Source organism: Kryptolebias marmoratus, linkage group LG11 (assembly GCF_001649575.2).
Source record: "Kryptolebias marmoratus isolate JLee-2015 linkage group LG11, ASM164957v2, whole genome shotgun sequence".
NCBI lineage: Eukaryota > Metazoa > Chordata > Actinopteri > Cyprinodontiformes > Rivulidae > Kryptolebias > Kryptolebias marmoratus.
In genome coordinates, this window is record NC_051440.1 from 23,386,113 (window position 1) to 23,408,578 (window position 22,466).

Below are 22,466 nucleotides of genomic sequence, written 5' to 3' on the forward strand. Positions count from 1 at the left end.
AATCATCAAAATTAAACGAAATAAACATTTGAAATATATGAGTTTGTATGTAATGTATGAATATAATATACAAGTTTCACTTTTTAAATGGAATTACTGAAATCAATCTACTTTTTCATGATATTCTAATTTTATGACCAGCACCTGTATTATCTCAGTGCAGCCAGAACCATATTCCATGGATATAATCTGTTGCACAAGAGCTTGTTAATACTTAGAAAGAAAATATTACAGAAGTTTTACAAGTTATCTTTTTTTTCATATTTATTAGGAAAAAATCTAATTAAAGCACAACAATTTCTCAATCTAATTTTATTTATCAATGTTTACAGAAAGTATGCTTCAGTAATTGTTAAATACATAGTTTATTATTTAAGTAGGGCGGTACAAACATCAGAGGTTTTGAGTTTAGCTTGCGCTTTTATGAATAGTTAAAGTTTGTTACAACTAAATCACCATCTTTCCTGCCAAGGTTAAATGTGAGCAGTACTGGGATTCTGGCACCAAACACTATGAAGACATCACTGTGACAACAACCTCTGAAATAGCACTGGAAGACTGGACCATCAGGGACTTTGACATTAAAAATGTAAGTATTAAGAAGTCAGAAATGAAAAGTAAAACACTTAAAGCCAAAATCACTGATGTTAGGCAATTACGTTATTGTTGTTTTTGTCTCCAAAGAGAGCAGACGAGCTGCTTTTCTTCATGCTTACCTACAGTAAAATGTAATAATATGTTCCACCGTGGACACGAGAGTTTGACTTTACAGCACTTTTGAAAACAGGGACTCAAAGGTGTATCATATTAACTGTGACTTGCAACAACTCAGAGTTCTGCAGTCTTGACAAGTATAAAATTTGCTTTTAGTATTTTTCAAGTTTGGATAAGCACTATTTGTATTTCCAGAAGATCCTTTGTGATCCGTTTTCCGAAAAATTAAAATGAGATTTTTGGTAAATGTTTTACTCAAACAAGCTGCAGGATTTATACAATGTCAAAGACAAATATAGTCAGTATGTCATATTTTGTTCCATCTACCACACCATGTTTAGGTATTAACATCTTAACCATCAGTATCTTAGTTTAGGAGTTAATGACTGAGAACCCATCACCACACACATACAGCTTTACAGATAACAGAAGTGGCCGTACCTCAGGCAATAGAATAGTGATACATAGTGTAAAATTAAAGGCTTTTCATGACGTTTGAAGCATACACACTACCTAAACGCTGTGTAATTTTTTGTAAATGTTTGTGTTTAGGCATCAAAAATGGCTCTAAAACCAATTTAGATATTTGGAAATCTGAGTCAGAAGAAGTATGGAACTTTAAATGGAAATGTGTACATCTTAACACTGGAATTGTTTGTAATTCCAAAGGCCTGCCGTCCTGAATATTATTGATACTATGAATACTATTTCAAAACTGTTTACTCCTGTTATCCGCTGAGCCAAAGACCTGCAGTTCCCTATATCATAGCATTAACTACTGTTTGATTATTGCCCTTCTTGTCTTCCAGGTAAAAACAACAGAGGTCCGTTCAGTTCGTCACTTCCACTTCACAGCCTGGCCAGATCACGGCGTTCCTGAAACCACAGAGCTTCTCATCAGCTTCAGACATCTGGTCAGAGAGCACATGAACCAGTACTCCAGGCACTCCCCCACTGTGGTCCACTGCAGGTTGGACAAAGCATGCCGATGCTCACACTTTCAAATTCAGTTTGAAATGAGTGTTTCAGAAATTACAGTATAGTTTATGTTCTCTTCTCTCTTTTTATTGTCTGCTTGTTTTGCACACAGTGCTGGTGTGGGGCGCACAGGCACCTTCATAGCCATCGATCGTCTGATCTTCCAGATTGAAAGGGAAAATGTTGTGGACGTGTACGGCATTGTTCACGATCTGCGAATGCACCGAACCCTCATGGTGCAGACAGAGGTAGAACAGTCACATTCATTCTGCTTTCGTTTTTAGACATTGTTTGAAATGATTTTATTGCAGCTCACAGATGTGTTTTGTTTTTGTCTGCAGGACCAGTATGTGTTCTTAAACCAGTGTGCCTTGGACATCATCCGGTCGAGAACGGGGACCAATGTAGATCTAATTTACCAAAACACAGCTGCAATCTCAATTTATGAAAATGTAGATCCAAAAACAGGCTATGGCAAAGGAGAATATTAGACTAGTCATTTAGTTCTTTCATCTCTTTTATAAGAAACAGCCAAGCAAACATGAAAAGGGAATGGTTTTACCTAATTGTGCTTTACTGATTTTTGTATCAGCCACAACGTTGGTAAGAATCTTCCAACACTAGGTGTAAACCTCACTGTATGATGTATTTATTTGTTTAAAAAAATATTGAATGTTTGATAATGGTAGGAAAGTTCTTACTGAAGCAATACTGGACATAGATATCAACCAAAAAAGCGATCACTGTATGTAAACATTTGCTTTGGATTTTTTTTTCTTCGTATTTTTATATATTTTTGCATCACACACATGTTGAAAAATGCTTCCTACTGTATATGACTCATTGATGAATCGATTTTGCTCAGGTAGTTTTAATTTTTGTAAACTGTTTCTGTATTTTTACTGAGACTTTTGATAAAGAAAAATCTTGGAATTGACTCGTACAAAAATGCTGGTTAAATACTTTGTGCCTTTTACGTCCTGCACGCTTTAGCACCACTAGGGGGCACTGTTCTCTAGTTCATTTTAAGAGATAAATAAGGACCAAATATTACTTTTAAGGAACTGTAAATTATTCACGTTTTTGCTTGACTAGCGAATTGTGCAATGTGGTTTAATGAAGGATTTTACTTGTTTGAGTCTTCTTATTTATATGCACTGCTATGTGAATAATGCACTGGATGCATTTGTCCTTGACACTGTCCACTTTAAACAATAGAGATATTATTTTTTGTATGAGTAGTGTTAATTATGTTTTGGCCAGTCCTTCATTAAATTGATTTTTTTTACCTGCCATATCTCAGCTAATTGTTACGGCTCAGGAACTCATTGCAAGATGAACATTTTACTGGTGGTTATGGTGTAAAACGAGTGTATGCATCCATATGTACTGTCAAGAAATAAGAAGTCACTTCTATTGTTTTGTTTTAAAGATTTTTGTCTGTTTTTATGCTGTAAATTTCCTTGAGAAACTGTAATGCCTTGTCACTTCCTGCTACATATCTGATCCATCTGTGGTCATTTCCTGTGATGTTAAATTCACCAGAGAAGCACAAGCCTTGTTTTATTTTCAGATTTGTCCAGAAGGCAGGTACGTTTTTGTAGAAAATCATGTTCTGTTTTCATTTTTTTTAACTTTAACTATGCAGTATCTTTGTGTACTCAAAACAATTGGAAGCACTTGCGTTTTAATGACAAATGCAAACATGAAATAGTTTTTTAGGTTTTTTGAAAATGCTTTATGGGATGCTTGCTGGTTCAATGCAATTATTATAAAAGTAGCCAGAATTTTAAATGTGCATATTTTTCAGTCTGTCAAATTATATGAGATTAAAGATGTTACTTTTTGGCATCCATCTGCTCTTTACGAGAATCTGCCGTCTTCAATATGATTAAAGCTTCATCATCTCGCTCAATTGTTGTCTCCACTAGCCTGAATTTTAATCATGTGTTGCTGTGTCACTCTGAATATTACTTTTTTAAACATTTAACAAGCTAATGAGAAAACATAAACATGCAACATGAACATTATTTAAAATTGTCTCGTGGTTTTTTGATTGAGTCAAACTGAAGGAAGAAAAGGTCCAAACCAAGACTATTCTGCCTGCTGAAGAGGAGGAGGAGCTTGCTCAATTGTGCATTATTCAACAAAAAATACAGCTTACAACTGAACAAAACACTTAGACATGTCTGCAGCGTAAAGCAGGTTCCACACAGCATCGTGCCATCGTGGTGATATAAGAATCTGCCAGAATGTCTGCTTCAGTGAGCTCCTCCTCACTTTTAGTTTTTCCATTTCACTCCTCCACATCATCCATGTTTCATGTCTCTCACATCCACAAGTTGTATTTATATATAGATTTGGCACTGGAGTGCCTTTTCTTGTTTCTTCTGCTGTGAGTTTCAGTACAATGTTTACAAAGAGCTAAGGCTTATGACAACAGCTTAAACTACAGACGTCTAATTAGACAACAGCTGGGGTTGCATTCAGTATTTTTTACGTTTTTTCTTGTCTTGCAATTGCTAAAGTTAATTTTATTGAAAATAGATGCTCATTTAACCTATTGCCTAAGTTATACTATTAAAACATCAATATTCAGGATTTAAAATGAACAATAATATACTTTAAACTAGAAGCACTTAGAGAGTGCAAACCTCCGCCTAAAGCTGAGGCTTTTTTAAGGATTGTAGGAGCCGGATCTAGATTCTAGATCACCACCAAAATGTAATCATTTGTTCTTTGTGACAACCTCAACATTTTCTGAAACTTTCATCAAAATCTGTTCCTTAGTTTATGAGTGATCTTATGCACAAACAGACAAACAGATGCTGCCAAAAAAATATACCTCCTTGGCAAAGGTCAATGAGATACATGATAATAAAAGTACTGCTGTGTAGTTCATCATCTGTCCTAAAAACACAGTGTACGTAACACTGATCTACAGAACTGTGCAAATTTATCCCAGAAATCATTATATATTAAATATTTCAAATATTTGTTGAAGTCAGAGCACACACAGTCTTGAGTCATTCTAAGGAGGAGCCTTTTGCAATTGTACCGTGATCTTGATCACATTTACTATTCCTTTTTTTTTTGTTTTCGTAGATCATTTGTCCACTTTTTCATTATTTGAGCACTCCTTGCACAAACTACTGTCATGGTCAGGTTCAAAATCTGGAAAATAAAGAGTGAAAAGTGGCCTAATTCCAAGGATCATTTTTGAAAGATACACAGAAAGCCCCAAGGATGCCAAATGCCATAATTTAATTCTTTTACATTTTGAAAAAAAATGCTATTTTGAATCCAATAAAAATGGTCCCTGACTAAATTATATTATCAGTGGCTTCATTGAAATATACTATATATTATGTGATCCTGAATATGTAAATATTGTATTGAAATAAATAATTTAGTAATTTAGTATAGGATAAATAATGGAGGTACTTGAGCCCCACAGTATACGGTAACTGCAGCAGGTGCAGTACCCGGCTGTGACCGCAGGTGTCGCCAGAGCTCCCTGCGCGGCGGCAGCAGCAGCAGCGGCAGCAGCTCGAGGAACAACCGCAGCAAGCAGGAGGATCCAGTCCGCCCCGCGCGCTCTCCATGTTGAAACGGAGCAACTTCTCCTCCGGGCCGTCCTCCTCCACCCAGCTGCCTCCCACAACTCCCTGCTATGACACCGAACTGGGAAGGAATCTGCGGAACTGTATGAGCGCTGCCCTCGATACAAAAACGGTAAGTTGACCGCTGACCTACTACACCGCGACAACAAAACGGGGAGGATAACTTGCTATTTTTAGTTACTTGTTTTTTTTTATTTATTTAAATCAACTAACGTACGCTTTTATGTGCTAACTTACGCTAGCTATATCCTTTACATGAGACTGAGGATGATTTTAGGCTTATTTTTAGGCATCCTATTGTCGCTATATTTGTCTTATTTTAGCCCGTGGAGGCACTAACGTCATCTGAGTGTTTGGTTGTTTAATTGGGTAGTGGCTAACGTTTACTAGCCTCGCTACCCAAAGTTAACCTTCACCTCCACGTTAGCCCCATGCGGCTTCAGTTCTGCTTCCAGCCGTTTTCATAGCAACCGTGAGTCCCAACCGATGCCCGCGGTGGCCGTGAGACGAGGACAGGCTCCCCCGTCTCTGGGTCTCGCGGTTTACATTGCCGTCGCGATCAGCACAAACTCACAAACCAAAAAAAAAAAAATTGTAAACATCGGCGAGCTCAGCGCGATAACGCCGCTCTGTGTGATAGCGCGCACACGGGCAGATAATAAAAATAAACAAGTGCGGTTGTCATCTGCGCGTCCGAACAGCCTCCTTGGACCGCAGGAGACGTGCTGCTGTTCGTCTTTTGTGATGGCTTTCACGTTCCGACATGTTGCATTCACTGAACTCCGAGGAAAATGTTTCATAATTGAAACGACTGAGACGGGTAAACATGTAAACATTACAGGCCTGAAGCATCTTCCTGATGATTTGACTCCACTTTTAATCAGGGTAATACCAAACCTGTAGACCTGTAGTCTTTTTTTGTCACTTTTTATATTTTTCCACACTGTTTTTGTTGACACAGCTCTTTTTATGGCATTAAATTATGCGATTAGATAAAGATAGCACCACTGCTGCAAAATGTGATACCATTATAAATTTGTTTTTCAATAATTTAGTAATACTATATATATTTTAAAGTATATCAAAGTGGGATCATTACCATATAAGTAAGCTATTGTGTAATAGCACAAAATATGATTAAGCTATTTGACAGAGAAACTAGTCTTCATTTCCTAAGAATATTGAGCCAAGGTATCAGGTTTCTGTGTACATACGCATATAGGACATGTCGCTGTAAAAACTAAATAAATAGCCTGTTAACCTTGAGTAACCCATTACCCTCATTTCGTCAGATTCACTGTTTGTGTTTGTGTGTGCTGACCCACATCTGCGCTCAGCATCTGAATTTCACAGAATAGACAGACATAGGCCCGAGCTCAAAAAATGAGCTACAGTGTCTTTTCCCATATTGTTTTCAGCTTCAGCCCCTTAGAAAATGCTGTAAAGTAGGAAGTAATGGGAAATACATTGTCTGCTAGTATTGAAACAAACACAATGGCTTGGGGACATTATTGAGATCATCTATCAGATTACCAATATGTCTTATAATGAGTAGATAATATTGTGATAGCTCCAGTCAGTGTTAAAACCTGTGTGTGGCTTGGTCTTTACTTGTGGTATTAGATCTTGGAAAGATAGAAAATAAATGCAGATTCATCTGCGCCACTTCACCTTATCCATTGCTGCACATTTCTGGAGTAGATGAGCACAGAAGGGGTCCTCATCTTTAATCGTCTGGCATTAAGTGGAGTTGGCCTCAGATAGAGATGAGAATAACACTGAAGTGCTCTTTAGTTAATAGTTACACGAGTTTCTGGAATGCGTCATTTAAAACACGGAAATAAAATCTCAAGTGAGAGCAAGTGCATGGGGAAATGATTGCCAGAGTGCCTGAAGTGAGATGTTAGATAATACCTGGGAAATCGCACCGAAGCCACAAAAGATGTTTCGGCAGCCTGTCTTCTGTTTATTTCTTTTGCTTTCTGTCTGAGCTCTGCACATCCTTTATTTATATTTCGTACGCAGGTTTTCTGTCGTCTGTTGGCATTTTTATTTCCCCCAACATTCGGAGTGAAAAAAACTAATGGGTTCTTTTAATATTTTATCTTCCCATCAATCTGGCTTCAAGGAACGACACAGCACAGTGACTGCTTCAGTAAAGGTTTTTATCTGCTGCTATAGGCTCTCAGATATCAGATCATACTGTCAGCTGCTTCTCTAACTACCTCTCAGGTGGAAGGCAGTGTGTACAGTATGATGGTCTTTTGACAAGCTATTTAATCGTTACTAAAAGTGTGTCACAAGGGTTAGTTTTAGGACCAACTCTTTTTACAATCTTTGGAAATGTAGGTCAAAATACTGCTGATGCATCTCTACATTTTTATGCTGGTGATACAGTTGTTTATTGCTATGCTAACACAGTTGCCAAGGTTTTTCAACTTCTGCCATATACCACGGTGCCCTAAGGTTTATAGCTGGTTCTAACCACCTCACCCATCACTCCACTCTATACTCTTTGGTACATTGGTACATCTTCGTCTTTAAATCCATTCTTGGTCTTCTCCCTTCATATATCTCCTCCCACACATCACACAGTGCAGTTACAGACTGCGCTCCCAGACCTTCATGACCTGCACTGTTCCCTTACTGCTGGAGTACTTTGTTGCAACAGGGTTTGAAGTTGCCCACTTTAGTTTATTTGGGAGATTTTAAATGCTTTTTTAAGAACTGAAGAATGTATGCAAACTTGCTCTTGTTTTTAGTATTTTACCCTGCTCTACTTGGCACTTTGGTTTTAATGTTCTGATTTTTTTTTTACAATTTTCTGTTACTGTCTCTGTTTGTATTGTTTCTCCAAAGCAGGTTTCTCTTGAAAAAGAGTCCTCGTGTATCAATGATGCTATAAGAATATAAAATTTAAAAAAAACAATATAGTATCCTGATTTCAGACTTTCATTCAACACAAGTTCATTTGATAGTTGCAAACGGGCAGACTGTGTTGTGGTGTGATGAAGGTCATAAATATTGTGTGACCGTTGGAACTGGGTTGTGAAATCATTATACGCTGTTTCTATTTGCATATCAGATTGTGCTTTAAATAGCATCTTTGTAATTATTTTTCAGATTAAGTCTTGATGCTCAATAACAAAATCTGTTATGTTTTACAATTAGGCCAAAACAAAGATGTGAGGTTTTCTGTGCTGATCTGTAAACACCTAATGTCTGGTGGAACCATGTGACAGTCTGCTTTGCCCTAATCAGGTGGGGATGTATAATGGTGTTGGGCCCTAAGCCTATCAAGTAGAACTGTGGCTTTGCTCTGCCGTGGATTACAAATAGGGAGAGAGTGGTAATGAATGAGGAAAGACAAAAGGGTTAAAATTAAAAGAGCTGTTTTGGTAACTTTCTGTACATGGTTAATGCATAGTATGTATTTTTAATTATTTTTCTAGTTGGAAAAACCACAAATTTTGGATTTTACTAAAGAGGCCACTCAAGGGGCTCTGGTTGGTTTACAATGCTCTGTTAATATGAACCTCTTTTTTGTTTTGTTGCTTCTTTTTGCTTCACGTTTTTTAGTCTGTTTACAATAAATTGAACCCAAATGGTGGCAAACTGTCAGATAAATGCTAAAGTGGAACATTTTGGTGACTAAGTAAAAATCCTTTTTTCTGTTCTTGTTTTCGTGAAGACACAAATATTCTTTGTATTGATTTGATAAGAAAAGTACTGTGAAACCATTTTCATTGCATGGGACTGCTCTTTACAAAAGAAATGTGACTCTTCTGGTTTGATAAGTGGCTTGGCACCTTTTCAGTTCCCCCTGATAAATAAACATTTACTTGACATCTTGTTGGGGAATCCGGGCTGAAACTGTTTCATATTGCATCTGCCTCGCTGCCTTCAGACAGTGAATGCACTTTTAGCAGCCTCAACTGTGCCAAGATGTCCCTCCTTTGCAGAATCTTTTGTTCAAAGTAACTTTGCAGCTGCAGTGTGGCCTTTATGACTGAAATTTGTGATGAAATATCTTTATTTTTAACACAGAAAATCCATCTTTGAACTCAAAGCAATTGTATGCTTTCTAGGTTATAATAAAGATTAGAAAATATACAAAGTTAGTCTCATTCGATTGTAGTTTAATCTGTTTTTTTGGCCAAACACGTTTTCTATAGCTATCTATAGATAATATGTTTTCATGTAAGGCTAATAACTCTTTATACCAGTTCTATTTTGTGTTAGTTGTAAAATTTTCTGTAAAAACAGCTTTGGCTGTTCTCTAACGTACAAGTTCATGTGCTAACTTATGCTGGCTTTATCCCTTACAGGGGAATGAGGAGGATATAAATATATTGTCGCTATATCTGGCTTATTTTGGCCACAGGCTAAAATGAGTGGCTATTTACTGCAACAATAAAGCAAAGGCAGAAGTCTGTATTTGTAAGAATTTTGAAACGTTTTTGATATAGAGTTGGAACGCTTTACTACATAGATTGAAACAATATTTCTGTGTTCTGACATTGACATTGCAACTTTCTCACCAAAACTGGACAAATGTTGAGCTTTAGTCACCTTTGCAAGTCTAAAGGTTTACTAGTCCAGGATGCTTGCATAACTTCAAATACTTTGAAGCATTTTAGAACATCATTTTCTGTGCACATCTTTGAACTTTTTCTCTGCCCTACAGCTCAGTTCTTGTAGCATTTTTACAGCCTTGTATAGCATGGCTTATTCAGGACAGTTGCAGCCACACAACTGTCACAATTATTATAACCATATTCATTTCATGAAAAGACCTGGATAAAACAATGCAGATCTTTCATATATTATTTGCCCAGTAAGAAGATTGCAGGTTCACCTCTGTGGGAAGTTTGCATATTCTTCCTGTGCACATGTGGGTTTCCTCCCACAGACTAAAACATGCATGTTAGGTCAATTAGTAATTCTAAATTGTTTCTAGGTGCGAGTGAGAGTGTGAATGGTTGTTTGTCTCTGAGTAGCCCTGTGATGGACTTGTGACCTGTCCAGGGCGTATCCCGCCTCTCGCACAGTGACTGCTGGAGAAAATCACCAGCAGTTTTTGTGATGGACTCAGCACATGAATGAGAATTTAGCACCTAGGTTCTTATCACCTTCCACATTTTTTTAAAGCAGTTTTTAAGAGGCATAACTTGCACAGAGATCCTGTCAAGTTCCTGGCAATGATTAGCTTCTTGTATACCTCATGTCAAATACTGATTTTCTGCAGTTTTTGAGAGATAAGCTACAACATCTGTGTTGAGTTTGAAGCTGACTGCTGTAATTTTTTTACAACAAATGCTGCCAGGAGACATGCGTCATCAGCCTGTTAAATCCCTCGTTAGAGAGTGATCCCGATGCTCTGAACAGGGTCAGATTAGCTCAATTTTTTGGGGTTGTGGATCTTTTCAAGTCATAGCATCACATTAACTACACATAAATTAGTTAATTCGTGTAAATGTAAAGATGTAATCCCACAGCTTTGTTGCTTCATTAAATTAATTGTATCAGGATTGTATTTATGAGACTGTAGAGTCTGTGTTGAAGCTAATAGTCAGGTCTGTGAGAAGAGTCACACAGTTATGTTACACTAAACGGAAACTTGTGACTGTAAGCCGTAGCTATCCATGTCAAGCAACTCCAAGAAAGCAAGCACTGCTTTAACCTTTAGAAATGATATTGGGTTGTAGAGGCTGTCCAGTTTCCATGACATGGGCTCATCATCTGACTTCAGTCCTTACCCGATGCCCCCTCCCAAAATCAGCCTTTGGGATATCTAACACTCACGTTGTTTCCGTTAGGGGTGACTCTAAAATAGAGTTTCCTGTCTGTTGTTGTAGAAGGAATGAATTATGTGTGACACATAGTTTTACCACTGACATTAAGTGATTATCATGCAAAACATATATATATATAGATATAGATATAGATAGATAGATAGATAGATAGATAGATAGATAGATAGATAGATAGATAGATAGATAGATAGATAGATAGATAGATTAAGTTGCTTTTTTACATGTACAACTCTGGCCAGCTTTGTAATAGTGCAGAAATAACAAAACAAAACAAAAATTATAATGGTGCTTGCTTGTAGTATTGTTTTGATGTTCTCAAAGTTCATGCTTGAAAAAGTGATCGATCTGTGTTGTCTTCCAGCCATGCCAATATTTTCCACATCAACACAGCAACAGAGTTAGCTAACTGTCTCTTGTCTCGTTTTCTGCCTCACTAATCAATGTCTGAAATACGGACATGAAAAGCGAACCTGTGTATTTGTTTTATTGCACATTCATTAGGCATTTGTGATGGGCACTTTCATTGCTGGAAAGTAAGTTGAAAAATAGGGTGTTTATATGTTGTAAAGATAAAATGTTTTGATATATAAATTGGTTTTCTGTAACCTGAAATAACAAAATGGGTCTTATTTGTCCTGTATCATAATAACAGATTGATCATCAGTTCTATCTAAGACTTCTTTCTAAACTGCTTCATTGAATAGTCTTAATCAAAGCTTTTCTGAAAGCATTCAATTTTGTACTTAATGTTACATTATGTTATTAGACTTAAACTAAATTCTGAGGGAAATGGACTGTACTTATAGAGCACCTTTCAAGCCAATCAGGCTACGGCTATTTAAAGCCCTTTACAACACAATCTGCGCTCATTTACCCATCCACACACACATTCATACAGCACTCTACTACATCTCTACAAAGCTAATCTGAATAAATCATTCTATAGAGACTAATCAGTGCTGTAAACTCAGTTCATACACATTGGAGGCAATGAGGGGCTCAGTGTCTTGCCCAGGGACACTTTGACATGTGACTGCTGTCAGTGAGATATCGATCGTTTTTCCTGGATAAAACAATTGCCCATCATGTTTGTTGTGTCAACCCAAACGCAAAAACAATCCCTCAGAGAAGGCAAACGAGGAGCAATAATTAGTCTCTAAGGTAATTTGTAAGGACACTTTGGTGTTAGGTGCACCTGATCGAGCGTCATTTTAACCTGCTGACATTGTGGTACAGTTGGTTGGGGCTCACTGTTTTCAGTGATATGTTTTATGTGTCAGGACGAGGAAGTTTCATAGTGTGTTAGTCCATACGATCTGATTTAACAGGCACAGAAAGGTTATAATAACAACAATAGCTATTTAATAATGACTTTTGTTCTGTCTACACAGATCATATTTGTTTCTGAGCTTCACAACAAAGCTAAATAAGATCTGCTGCAGCTTTAAGATTACATTTAGCAAATTGGGCATGGTTGGATGGAGATTGGACTGGTAAAAGTGAGAATGTAAAATCATTGTTTGAGGAGTGTTATTCAATCTAGGCTTATTTTGGTATTGGTAAATTATGCCAATCAAAGTGGTAAAATCATATTCCTGTATTTATTCCCTCTGTTTATCTCCCTAAATCAATTTTCCTAATTATCTGTCACTTTATCATTTATTTTTAAATTAGATTGTCCTTTTAAAAATTGATATGCATTTTCTTTTTCAGTATAATTTTCTTCTTGCATATTTTTCTTGATTTCCTCAAGCTTTTTACATTCCTGCATGCATTACAGATTTCAGAAACACAAAAAAGGATAAAAAAAATTAATTCTTATTAATTAGTGAGGCAAATTTCTGTTTACAAATAACAAGAACAGCATGGTACTCATCAAATAGATTTATTTTTTCTCAAAAGAAATGCCTTGCCACAGATGAATTTAGAGTATTTTTGAAAGAAAAGAAAACACTCAGAGAATAGGTTTGTTATTTAGGATTAATGAAAAGGGATGAAAAAAAAACTCAACACTGTTTGTGCAGATCTTTTGCAGTTGTTGATTTTACTCAAAAATAATGTGAAATTCATAGGAGATGCAGTTATATCAAGTAAATCCAGATATTCAGTGTCGTTTTACTCAATTTGTAGGCATTACTTTTAATTCCAGGCACCTATGTCCAGCTTTAAATTGTCCTTCTCACCATTCTTATTGTTCCTATTGAGCTGCACCAGAGGCCTGACTTTAAATCACTGGGCTGGGTCAGGCTTGGACCCCCTTTATGAGTCAGTTCTTGGCTCTCTATTGTGAGAGTTGGCAAAGAAACAGTGTTCTTATGCAAGTGTTGCTTAGTTGTGTGTTTGAGAACCGCTTTCAGAGTGCCTGTCATACATTATGTATGTGACAGTGTTTCAGCAGTCAGTAACTATGTTTTTTGTTGTTTTTATTTTTAGACCTGGTCGAGCTTACTGTTTCTTCCCTGAATTAGATTTAACCCAGTTAGTGGTAAAGATGAGTTCAAGTACATAGGAAATATCACATCATCGTTTATCTGTGGTAAAAGGTTTAATTTACAAAGTAAATTGATCCCAAGATCTGGTCCAAGTGAGGAAATGTGGGACAGCTAGAGGAGTTTAGTGCTCGAATAGTTCTGGCTTTCTTCCATCTAAGCCCTGTCACTTTCTGGGTCACAGTTTTCCTGCTTTCAGCTTGTGCTCCTTCCACAAGCACACTTTCTAAGTGTCATTGCCCTTTGAGATGAATTTAGCCAAAACCTTTTTTTTTCATCCTCTCCATGTGTTTCTGTCTTTCACATGTTTGGCTGGATCTCCTCTTCACTTCCTGCTCTCAGTGTGTTTTGTCACTCAGCCACTCAGCCACAGTCCGTTCTCTGCTGCTCTTTCAGTTCACTTCTTATTTAGATTAGACGTGCTCCTGTGTTATTGCTTCCTCTTTTGCTTGCAGATAGGATGTAAGGCACTGATTGGAAGTTCCACCACAACATCCCAACCCGTTTTACAGATATCGGTTTTCCAGTAAATTATTACCCAGGATTGGGCTCATCCTGTGAGACCATCTTGGCCTTCTGCCTTGTGAGAGTGGGGATCATTGCCAAGTTTAGTGAAGTGGGAGATTTTTCTTAATTTGTTAAATTCTCTTTCATGTAGTTTACTTGGTGATGTATTCCAAAAGTATACAGTAACATCAGATTTTGTCTTCACAAACAAGCAAACAAAAAAAATTACAGATAGGTTCTTTCATTAAAACCGGACGTGTTATTTGTATCATTTTATTAACATTGTTTAACACTGTCTGAGATAAAGCATATCTGTGTTCACTTTACATGGTATTCGATTGACCTTGTAAACATGGTCGATGTTGCTTTTAAAGTATTAAATATGTATATCTGTTAAGAATTTTATTAATATACAGTATTTGCTGAATATCAGAAGTATGTGTGACTGCATGCTGCTGAATTTATTTATTTTTTTAAAATATGAGTAGGGTCAGACTTTGGCACAAACTTTAAGGATGAGACCAGTGTGTTTGCTTGTACTGTTTAGGTTAAAGTGAAAATTTATTTTTATGTTTTTATGCCTGCAGGTGAGACTGGCTGATCCAACAAAGGCCTCTTAATGCTGTGTCACCTGTGGTTCAGGTGAAAGGTAAGCTGAGCTCTCTCCCTTCGGGGACAGCTTTTTAAATTGATTGTAAATGTAGTTAATTATAATTCAGTTGAATGCTTTGCATTTTTCATTTATGTGTTACAGTTCAAAGTTATGAGTACTGGAAAACCGGAGGTGCTTGTTTGATTTGTGAACTGATTTTCTCCCTCTCATCAGTCTACTTTCAAAATGTGACACAAATGCAAGCTCATTTTTACCCATCGTTGCCTGAAGGGTGGTCTGATTATTATTTTTTTTTAGTAGAAAAGAGAATTGGGGTATGTCTCTTAGGGTGAATAATAAACTTTCTGTTTATGGCAGTTTTTTTTTTTTACATTTAAATAAATCTATTTTTCTACAGCTATCCGGTCACAGTGTAAATCAAAGGAGCAAAGCTTTCGTTTATTCAGTCTTTGTGACCTTTACATTCTAGTGTGAGAAGTCATGTGTCAGAATTGTAACGACCGTTCACAGAGCAGCTTTTGAAGAAGAGAAACAGTCCGACAGAAGTGAGATCAGCAGCTCACAGGGTGTGCCAGATTCAGTTTGGTCAGAAGGGAGTAAATGGCTGGGGTTGCACAAGGACAGTTGACTGCAGAATGTTACACACAGCCTTAAAGTACGCAATTTGTCTGAGTACATGTTGATCTTTCATACTGTAGCAGGGAAGGGTTAATAAGTACTTGCTGTTTCTTTTCCATAATAGATTTTGTATTTGCTTTCTCCTGAAAAGATAAGGGTACCAGTATCATTGTAATGGTTAGCTGTGGAAGTTGCAAAAGGTGTTTAACTGTTTGAGGCATTTAGCATAAGAAGGGAAACTATCATTTTTAATGTAAGCAGATAGTTACTTCTGATTGTACATAACCCTCTCACTGTCGCACAGTTTTGTTTGTCTTTGTTTTTGGTGTGGTAGAGGTAATAATAATGACGCAATGATCCCGCTGCTTCTGCTTTTTTTTCTGCATCCTGAAATTTATTTGTGGTTGACTGTTATGGACTTTAAATCGTGCTTTTCGTGGAGATGGAAGCTCACTTTGCTGTATGAGAAGGAGGTTGCTTGAGTCAAAAAACTATTTGATTCAACCACGCTATTTATCTTTTGAGGGGCCTGAAAACTTAAGATTTAACCAGACAAGATCGTTCAGCAGCTCACATTCAATTTACTCTTTTTTTTTTGTCTTCTAAAACAGCAACACGTTCAGTTTAATTTAATGCAATGTTAAGAAAGGAGTTATACATACTTTACTGTTTATGTCTCATGACCTGATGGCTGCATTCTTCCCTTATCAGTTCAGTGTTCTGTCAGCAAAAAAATATATATATTTAGCGTAAGTCACATCATTTACTGCACTGCACTTCTATTTACTGTTATTTTACAGATTGGAAAAGTCTTCCCAATTTTAATCTGTAGCATCAGCAGTGAATCACCCTGGCTTTATTTATTTTAGTCAGCCCACACCAAAAAGGTAAAGCTATCACAGTTAGAGTAACTCGGCAGAGAAGAAAATAAATCCAACAACCATAAAATTAACTCAGTATTTCCTGAGACTCACAACTAACACGGATTTTGAATAAAAATATAAACTGTGATGGCACTAAAAGTCTAATGTCTAATGTCACATTTTTACTTACTCCCATAAGGAAATAACAGCATAACTAAAAAATTAGTTTTTTTTTCATGGTAATAAAACTTAGCTCTACAGTATTGTGTGATTTTTTTTTTTTTTTTTTTTTTTTAGATCATTTTACAATAATGCATAATTGCATGTGAAGGATTTCTGGATAATTTTAACCTTGAATTGGCCAAGTTTTGTCACCCAGTGTTTGGAGTTAATTCAAAAGACATTCAAGGCTTAAAGTTTATGTAATTAAAGAAAAAGTATATCAAAGTTGTTCATTAGGTAGAACAAATTAAAGGTCTTTAGTGATGCTAACAAGCATTTGCCAGAATTTATTTACAGAAAGTAGAGCATTGAGCTTTCTCCTTTGATCAGCAGAACAACATGGATTATAATTAAATCAACACGAATAGAGGCAGAGTTAGATTTGATATTTCATTTTGAGCTTCCCATGATTGTGCTGTGGGTGCGAAAGAAAATACCACACAGAGAAGACTAATCAGGTCCGCTTCTTCATTCAGTTACATAAATAAAACACAAGCAACACCTTTCTATTATATTAGGGTGGCAGTATAAATCTGGAGACTCCAGCAGGAGGAAAAAATGGAAACTGTCTGCATGAATAATTACATTCATAGAAGACTGCAAAAGCTCATCTGTAAAGTGGCAACTTTATGTGAATAGGTAACATTTAAGATTGATTATTTCTGTCTACTCTAAAGTTCAGTGTTACACGGTCTCTGTCATTATCACTCCTGTTGAGATAGGCCTGTGTTTTTGTCAGTGAAAAGCCCCTTCCAGCATCAGAATTCATTCAGCCGTTATTTGACAGATTAAATAACATTTGATATAGGACAGTTTTGTTACATGCTGTTATTTCATTAATTTCCCCCCTTTTGTCCCTCTAAATATTTGTACTGCACAAATTTAGCCTTTCTTGTTCATTTTCGGTGATAGTGGCTTGCATTATATTTTTACAACTATGACAGTCTGTAGCACCACATTTATAGGAGTTGTGTTCGACAGCATGACTCAGATGTCTTATAGTTTATTAGATTAGCCATATGTCAGCATGTTGGGCTGCTTTTTTTTATAAATAAACAGGCTGCTTTTTGTATGTTGCAAAAGTTTGTTTCGCAATAGGGACATCTTAAAAAGAGCAACAGGAAATGTATTAAAAAGTGATTTCTCCTCTCATTTCCAAACCTCGGTTGTTTGCGTTTTTCACTACTTACTCAAATTCCCAGCTGATTAAATGTTTTTTACTAATGAGGGGAAAAAATTCCTTCTATCATTGCCCACAGCTGACTGACTGATCACACAAACCAGTTAAAGAAGTGAAGCGTCACTTTATTTTACACATGACCTGAAAAAATTATGTGACAGAAAATTTTAGTTTTTTTTTTTTAAAACAGGGGTAAAGCTTTAAACTGGACATGAGCAGTGATGAGTTTCATTTTTGCAGTTATGTGAACAGTCGTGTGTGAAACAGGTATAGTAGTAATGTTTTTAATAGATCAGCCTTTTCTGCTGCAGTCGTAATCTCACACCGTTCAGTTAAAGCTGGTAGGAGTTTCCCCACAATTATGTGAGGTATTTTACTTCTAACAACCCGCTGAGCCAGATAAAATGCAGTTTATTTTTTCCTCCTTCTTCATTATTCCCCACTGTAGCACAGGTTAACAGTGTGCGTCTCTAATAAGACATTTTTCAGCTTACTTCCGTTGGTGGCTTTGTCTGATGGTGCTTTTGAACCATTTGCTTCATTTCTTTGCAGCCAAAAAACACTATAGGTGCTCATCATTAATTCTCTGTAAGTGCAAACTTAATAAGGCTACCGCTGTACTTTAGTATATTTTGTTTTACTTTTTGGCATGACCTGCTGTATTATAGTGCTGTTTACTTGATCGTTTTCACATTTAGTTTGACATGTTTTGTTTGAGCAGCATATTGAAAGAAGCCAGCCTCTGCATCTTTTCCAAAGTTGCATCGTAACATTCCATCCTCTTTTATTACCAATCATTGCTAAAAGCATTTTTTTCTGTACTAATCTTAAGTAATTCTTTAACAGAAAGAACTAATTTGACTTAGAAGAACATGTAAATAGCGCACAGTAGCTACTCAGTTATTTGATTGTTTTTATGCCAAATATAATGGTACTACATTAAATTAATGTAGCTCCTGGCATTTTTCATAAAGGTTCTTTATACATGGATTCACTTTAGATAGGTATTCACCTTAAACTTTAAATTCAGTACCAATATAAAGACAGTAGATGACCCAGTTAATTCTCTTTAAATGCTTTACTAATCATGGGGACGTTTTTTTGCTGTGAAGGCCTCAGTTGATTTTAAGTAACTAATGTAATTACAAGAGTTTAATTTTCATCTTTTTCTTCCATCTGTTCCCTTTTCAGGGGTCACCACAGTGAGTCATCCTCCTTAAATTATAAGAGTTTAATAAGGTGAACAAATATGGCTAATGCTTCATTGTTAGACAGCTGAAGTTTTTGATGTCTGCGAGTTTGGTGCTACTTTTTTGTTTAATGACAGTTTATTTAAAGACTGGGTTTGTAGGGTTTTTATTTTTTTGGATAGGACAAATAATAGTGTCATCTAAGTATTTTCACCGACACAGCTACAGGAAATTATGCAAGATTTTGTCACCTGACAGTGGATTTATATTTATGTCAGACTAAAAGAAAAGGCCTCATTTGTTTTTCTTACTTGCACAAATTGATTTTAGAGTTTCTGCTGTCCACGGTTTTCATAAACAGCGTCTACAAAATAATATAATCCAATCAGCTAAAACACACCACTGATGAATCTACTAAGTTACACGAGTCATCCTCTTACTATGTTGTTCTGCTGGATGATTTCATGTCCTGGCATTGAGCTGGATGTGCCTTTGGTTTGTTTCACACACCCCTTTACACTTTTTGTACAATTTGCTAGTGAGTCATGTGTTAAACTGGCCCAGGTTAGAGAGACATCTTGCCAAGCAGGTAATAAAGCTTTCAAAAATTTCATCATATTTTTCCGTCACACATGAACTCAATAATCCCAGGCTTCACTGTCAGTAAAGTTTTGTGTTTACCGTTAACAGCTGGTTTCAGAACTGTTGATTGTATTGTAGATTGAAATTTATCCTATAAAACAACTGTTTGTCTTTAATCAACAACAATTTGTTATTGAATTATTTTTAACTTTAGTTATTTTACTGGTAATCTCATGCTGCAGACCTGGAAAAAGAAATTGTTGTGCATATCACAGCAAACCCAAGCATTTCCTTAAAACTCTTTGTGAAGCTGGTTAATGAAAAAGTAATTAATGTCATTGATACACTTGAACATTAAAATTTGAGGAGCCTGTAACTGGTCCCTACCTTCTGGCCCACACAGGGCCGTTCTTGTTTCAGCATCACTAAAGTCTTTTATTCAACATCTTGTCTTCTATTAGCTCTTGATTTCTTTCCAGCCAAGATGGGCAGCCCCTGTGTCTTTGTTGGTGAGTTCCTTTTCAGTCTTTTGCATCTTCTTTCTCTCCAGCAGATCAAATAAAGAGGCCAAACTAAAAACTTTTTAAAGTACAATCATTTGGTCAGTTCTGAGCTGTCTTACTCAGGCTCATTTTTTTCCGTTTCTTTTTCTGTCCAGTCTCCATAGCTTATTATCTTTTTTCTGTCACTGAGGGTTTTCAGCTCTATAAAAAGGCTTTGTCATAATGTAGGAGGACAATTAAAATTGCTGCTGTAATGTAAAGTAGAGCACAAGAATGAATCTAGTTTTCATAGTTCTGTTATATAATTCAGTGTGCATTTCAAAAAGAAAATTGGTTAATGCTTTGTATTTTTCTTCACAGTTTTAGTTTATGGAACAGAAATGCAGAAGTGGCGTTTAGTGTTGATAAAAACGGAGCCTCTGCAACTTTTACAAGAGAGCACAGGAAATGTTTACATATGAGCGCTCCCCTATCCTATCCGGACACACATTCAGCTCTACTCTGTATGTAATGAAGAAAATCGTTGTCATTGTGGTTGTCCACTTTTTTTGTTTTCATCATCCTAAATAAATCACACCATAAATCCAGTGCAACTCATCAAGTATGTTACTGTTAATCATTTCTTCATCTGTTATATTCTTGTGTAGACATACCTTGTTGGAATAGAGATTAGTAAAGTACGTCCCCATTCAAACGGTCACATTGTTCATTTTTCAGAGTGTAAACACAAAGATTTTAAAATTTAGTTTAAAGCACAAGAAATTCAACCAGTAATATTTTCTTTGTAATTTTGCACATCTATAGCTATCTCATTTTTTTTAAAATATGTATGTTTTATTTGTTTATTTTATTTATTACAAAGCAAATCTAATGGAATGGATTTGTGCTTTCTTGTTTTTTTTATTTTGGACCATGAAAGTGTCTGTTGTGCCTGGGTATGTGCTGATTCAAGCTCTGTATGAAGTAATCTGTGCCCACATGCTGTTGTTAGTGTCCGGTTCATTTCGCCCACACCAAACAGCATTTGATTGCATCAAGGTAGCTTTATAAATGTACCTTAGAGATTGAACCACAAGAAAAGGAAAACAAGACAAGGTGTGTCAGAACTCGTCAGAATCTTGGCTGCACATGTCAGAGTGCATTACTGAGGCCCTCGGATATTTTACATGGTCAGCAGGAGTCACGGTGAGCGTGCATACCTGTACATGTAAGTTTAGAAGTACACATGCACTTGTCTGTTGCTGCATTTCATTGCACACAAAGGAACCATGTCCAGCACTATGGCAAGACCTCTTACAGCTGCTCCTTCTGGCATGGCCTGCCTTTTGCTGGTTCTCACACACAGAAACCCTTGGTTTTATTCCAGTCAGATACTCAGCCAGCTGTCTTATCAGGTCAAACATTGCTCTACTATTCAGATTCAGTATGTAGGAGTGAACAAATCACTGGTTCCATCAGTATGGCGTATTTTTAAAGAACCAAGCTGAGTTTAAAGACCAATATCTAGGGCGGTTGTTTTTATTATTATTATGTTGCTACAACTGCTTCATCATAAAAGGGTAATTAAAACTGCAAATGGAGATGTAGATGAGCAGATGAGTTTTATTTTAATTATTGGTACAATTTCTCTGCCCTATTTAGACAGTTAGATTATGACACAGATACATGGCTCATGGTACAGTATAACACAAAAATTATACAAACAAACAAAAATCAAATCTAAAGAAGTATATAGCTTGGTAGACAAGTGGTTTATTTCGGCCAGCCAATTTTGTTTCCAGTGTCTTCATATATTGTAAATTTCACATTTTATGTGTGACGGCTTGTAACAGCAAGGCGTGTGGCAGAGATGTCTTTTAGGAAATAACAAACTCCAGATACACGTGACTAAGAAGGAGGGGTACTTGAAGATTGGTTTTGGACATCCAGAACTGTATATTTAGATCCATGGCTGTGTTTTAATAAAGCTGTTTTACAGGACCAGTTTTAGGAAATATTTCTAAATCTTGACATTTAATAAATGCCCTCACTCTGAGCTCCTGTACCACCCTGATGTAAGGTTGCCTCCTTTCCAGGCTAGGATTGTCTAGTTCCTTTCCAGTTGCCTTACAGAAGCCTCTGACAAACTGTGTTTTCTTATTTAAACTTGAAGCAAAAGAAAAAACAAACAAAACAGTTGATACACAGGAAGTCGCATAACATCTGAGAACTTTGGAAACTGAAAAATAACAACAAATGACTTGTTCTGCTATTGAATAACAAGGACATTGTACATGTATCAAAGCAAAATAAAGGTGCTATTGCTGGTATTACAGAATCAACAGGGCAGTGGCTGGTACGTAGAGCAGAGTCAAGGTTTTAACTGAGTCCATGTCGAGATTGTTCACTATAATTTAAACTACCAAACTCTTTAAAGAGCAGTGGCTTTCATAAGATCAAATAGAAGGTCTGGCCTGAGGGAAAATAGAAAGATACCATTACAAGACTTAGAATAGAACAACTTAACCACACATCCTCCCACAGTGTGTCCCTAAATTAGACTTTTTTTGAATAACAGTAAATCTGCTG

The 22,466-nt window shown here is 36.5% G+C and overlaps 2 protein-coding genes across 3 annotated transcripts in view; both read left to right on the forward strand.

Annotated features, from left to right (window-relative positions):
• Positions 1 to 3,607, forward strand: part of ptprja (protein tyrosine phosphatase receptor type Ja) — a 34,710-nt gene extending 31,103 nt beyond the window's left edge. The window contains exons 30-33 of the mRNA XM_025006525.2: positions 473 to 589; positions 1,524 to 1,684; positions 1,805 to 1,940; positions 2,034 to 3,607. Of these exons, the coding sequence (XP_024862293.2) occupies positions 473 to 589; positions 1,524 to 1,684; positions 1,805 to 1,940; positions 2,034 to 2,183 (564 nt within the window). The 3' untranslated portion in view covers positions 2,184 to 3,607. The remainder of the gene's footprint in view (positions 1 to 472; positions 590 to 1,523; positions 1,685 to 1,804; positions 1,941 to 2,033) is intronic.
• A 1,646-nt stretch (positions 3,608 to 5,253) lies between these two features.
• Positions 5,254 to 22,466, forward strand: part of osbpl5 (oxysterol binding protein-like 5) — a 35,347-nt gene continuing 18,134 nt past the window's right edge. For both annotated transcript variants that reach the window (XM_017419034.3, XM_037978275.1), the window contains exons 1-2: positions 5,254 to 5,427; positions 14,715 to 14,776. The gene's annotated coding sequence lies outside the window, so the exon portion shown is untranslated. The remainder of the gene's footprint in view (positions 5,428 to 14,714; positions 14,777 to 22,466) is intronic.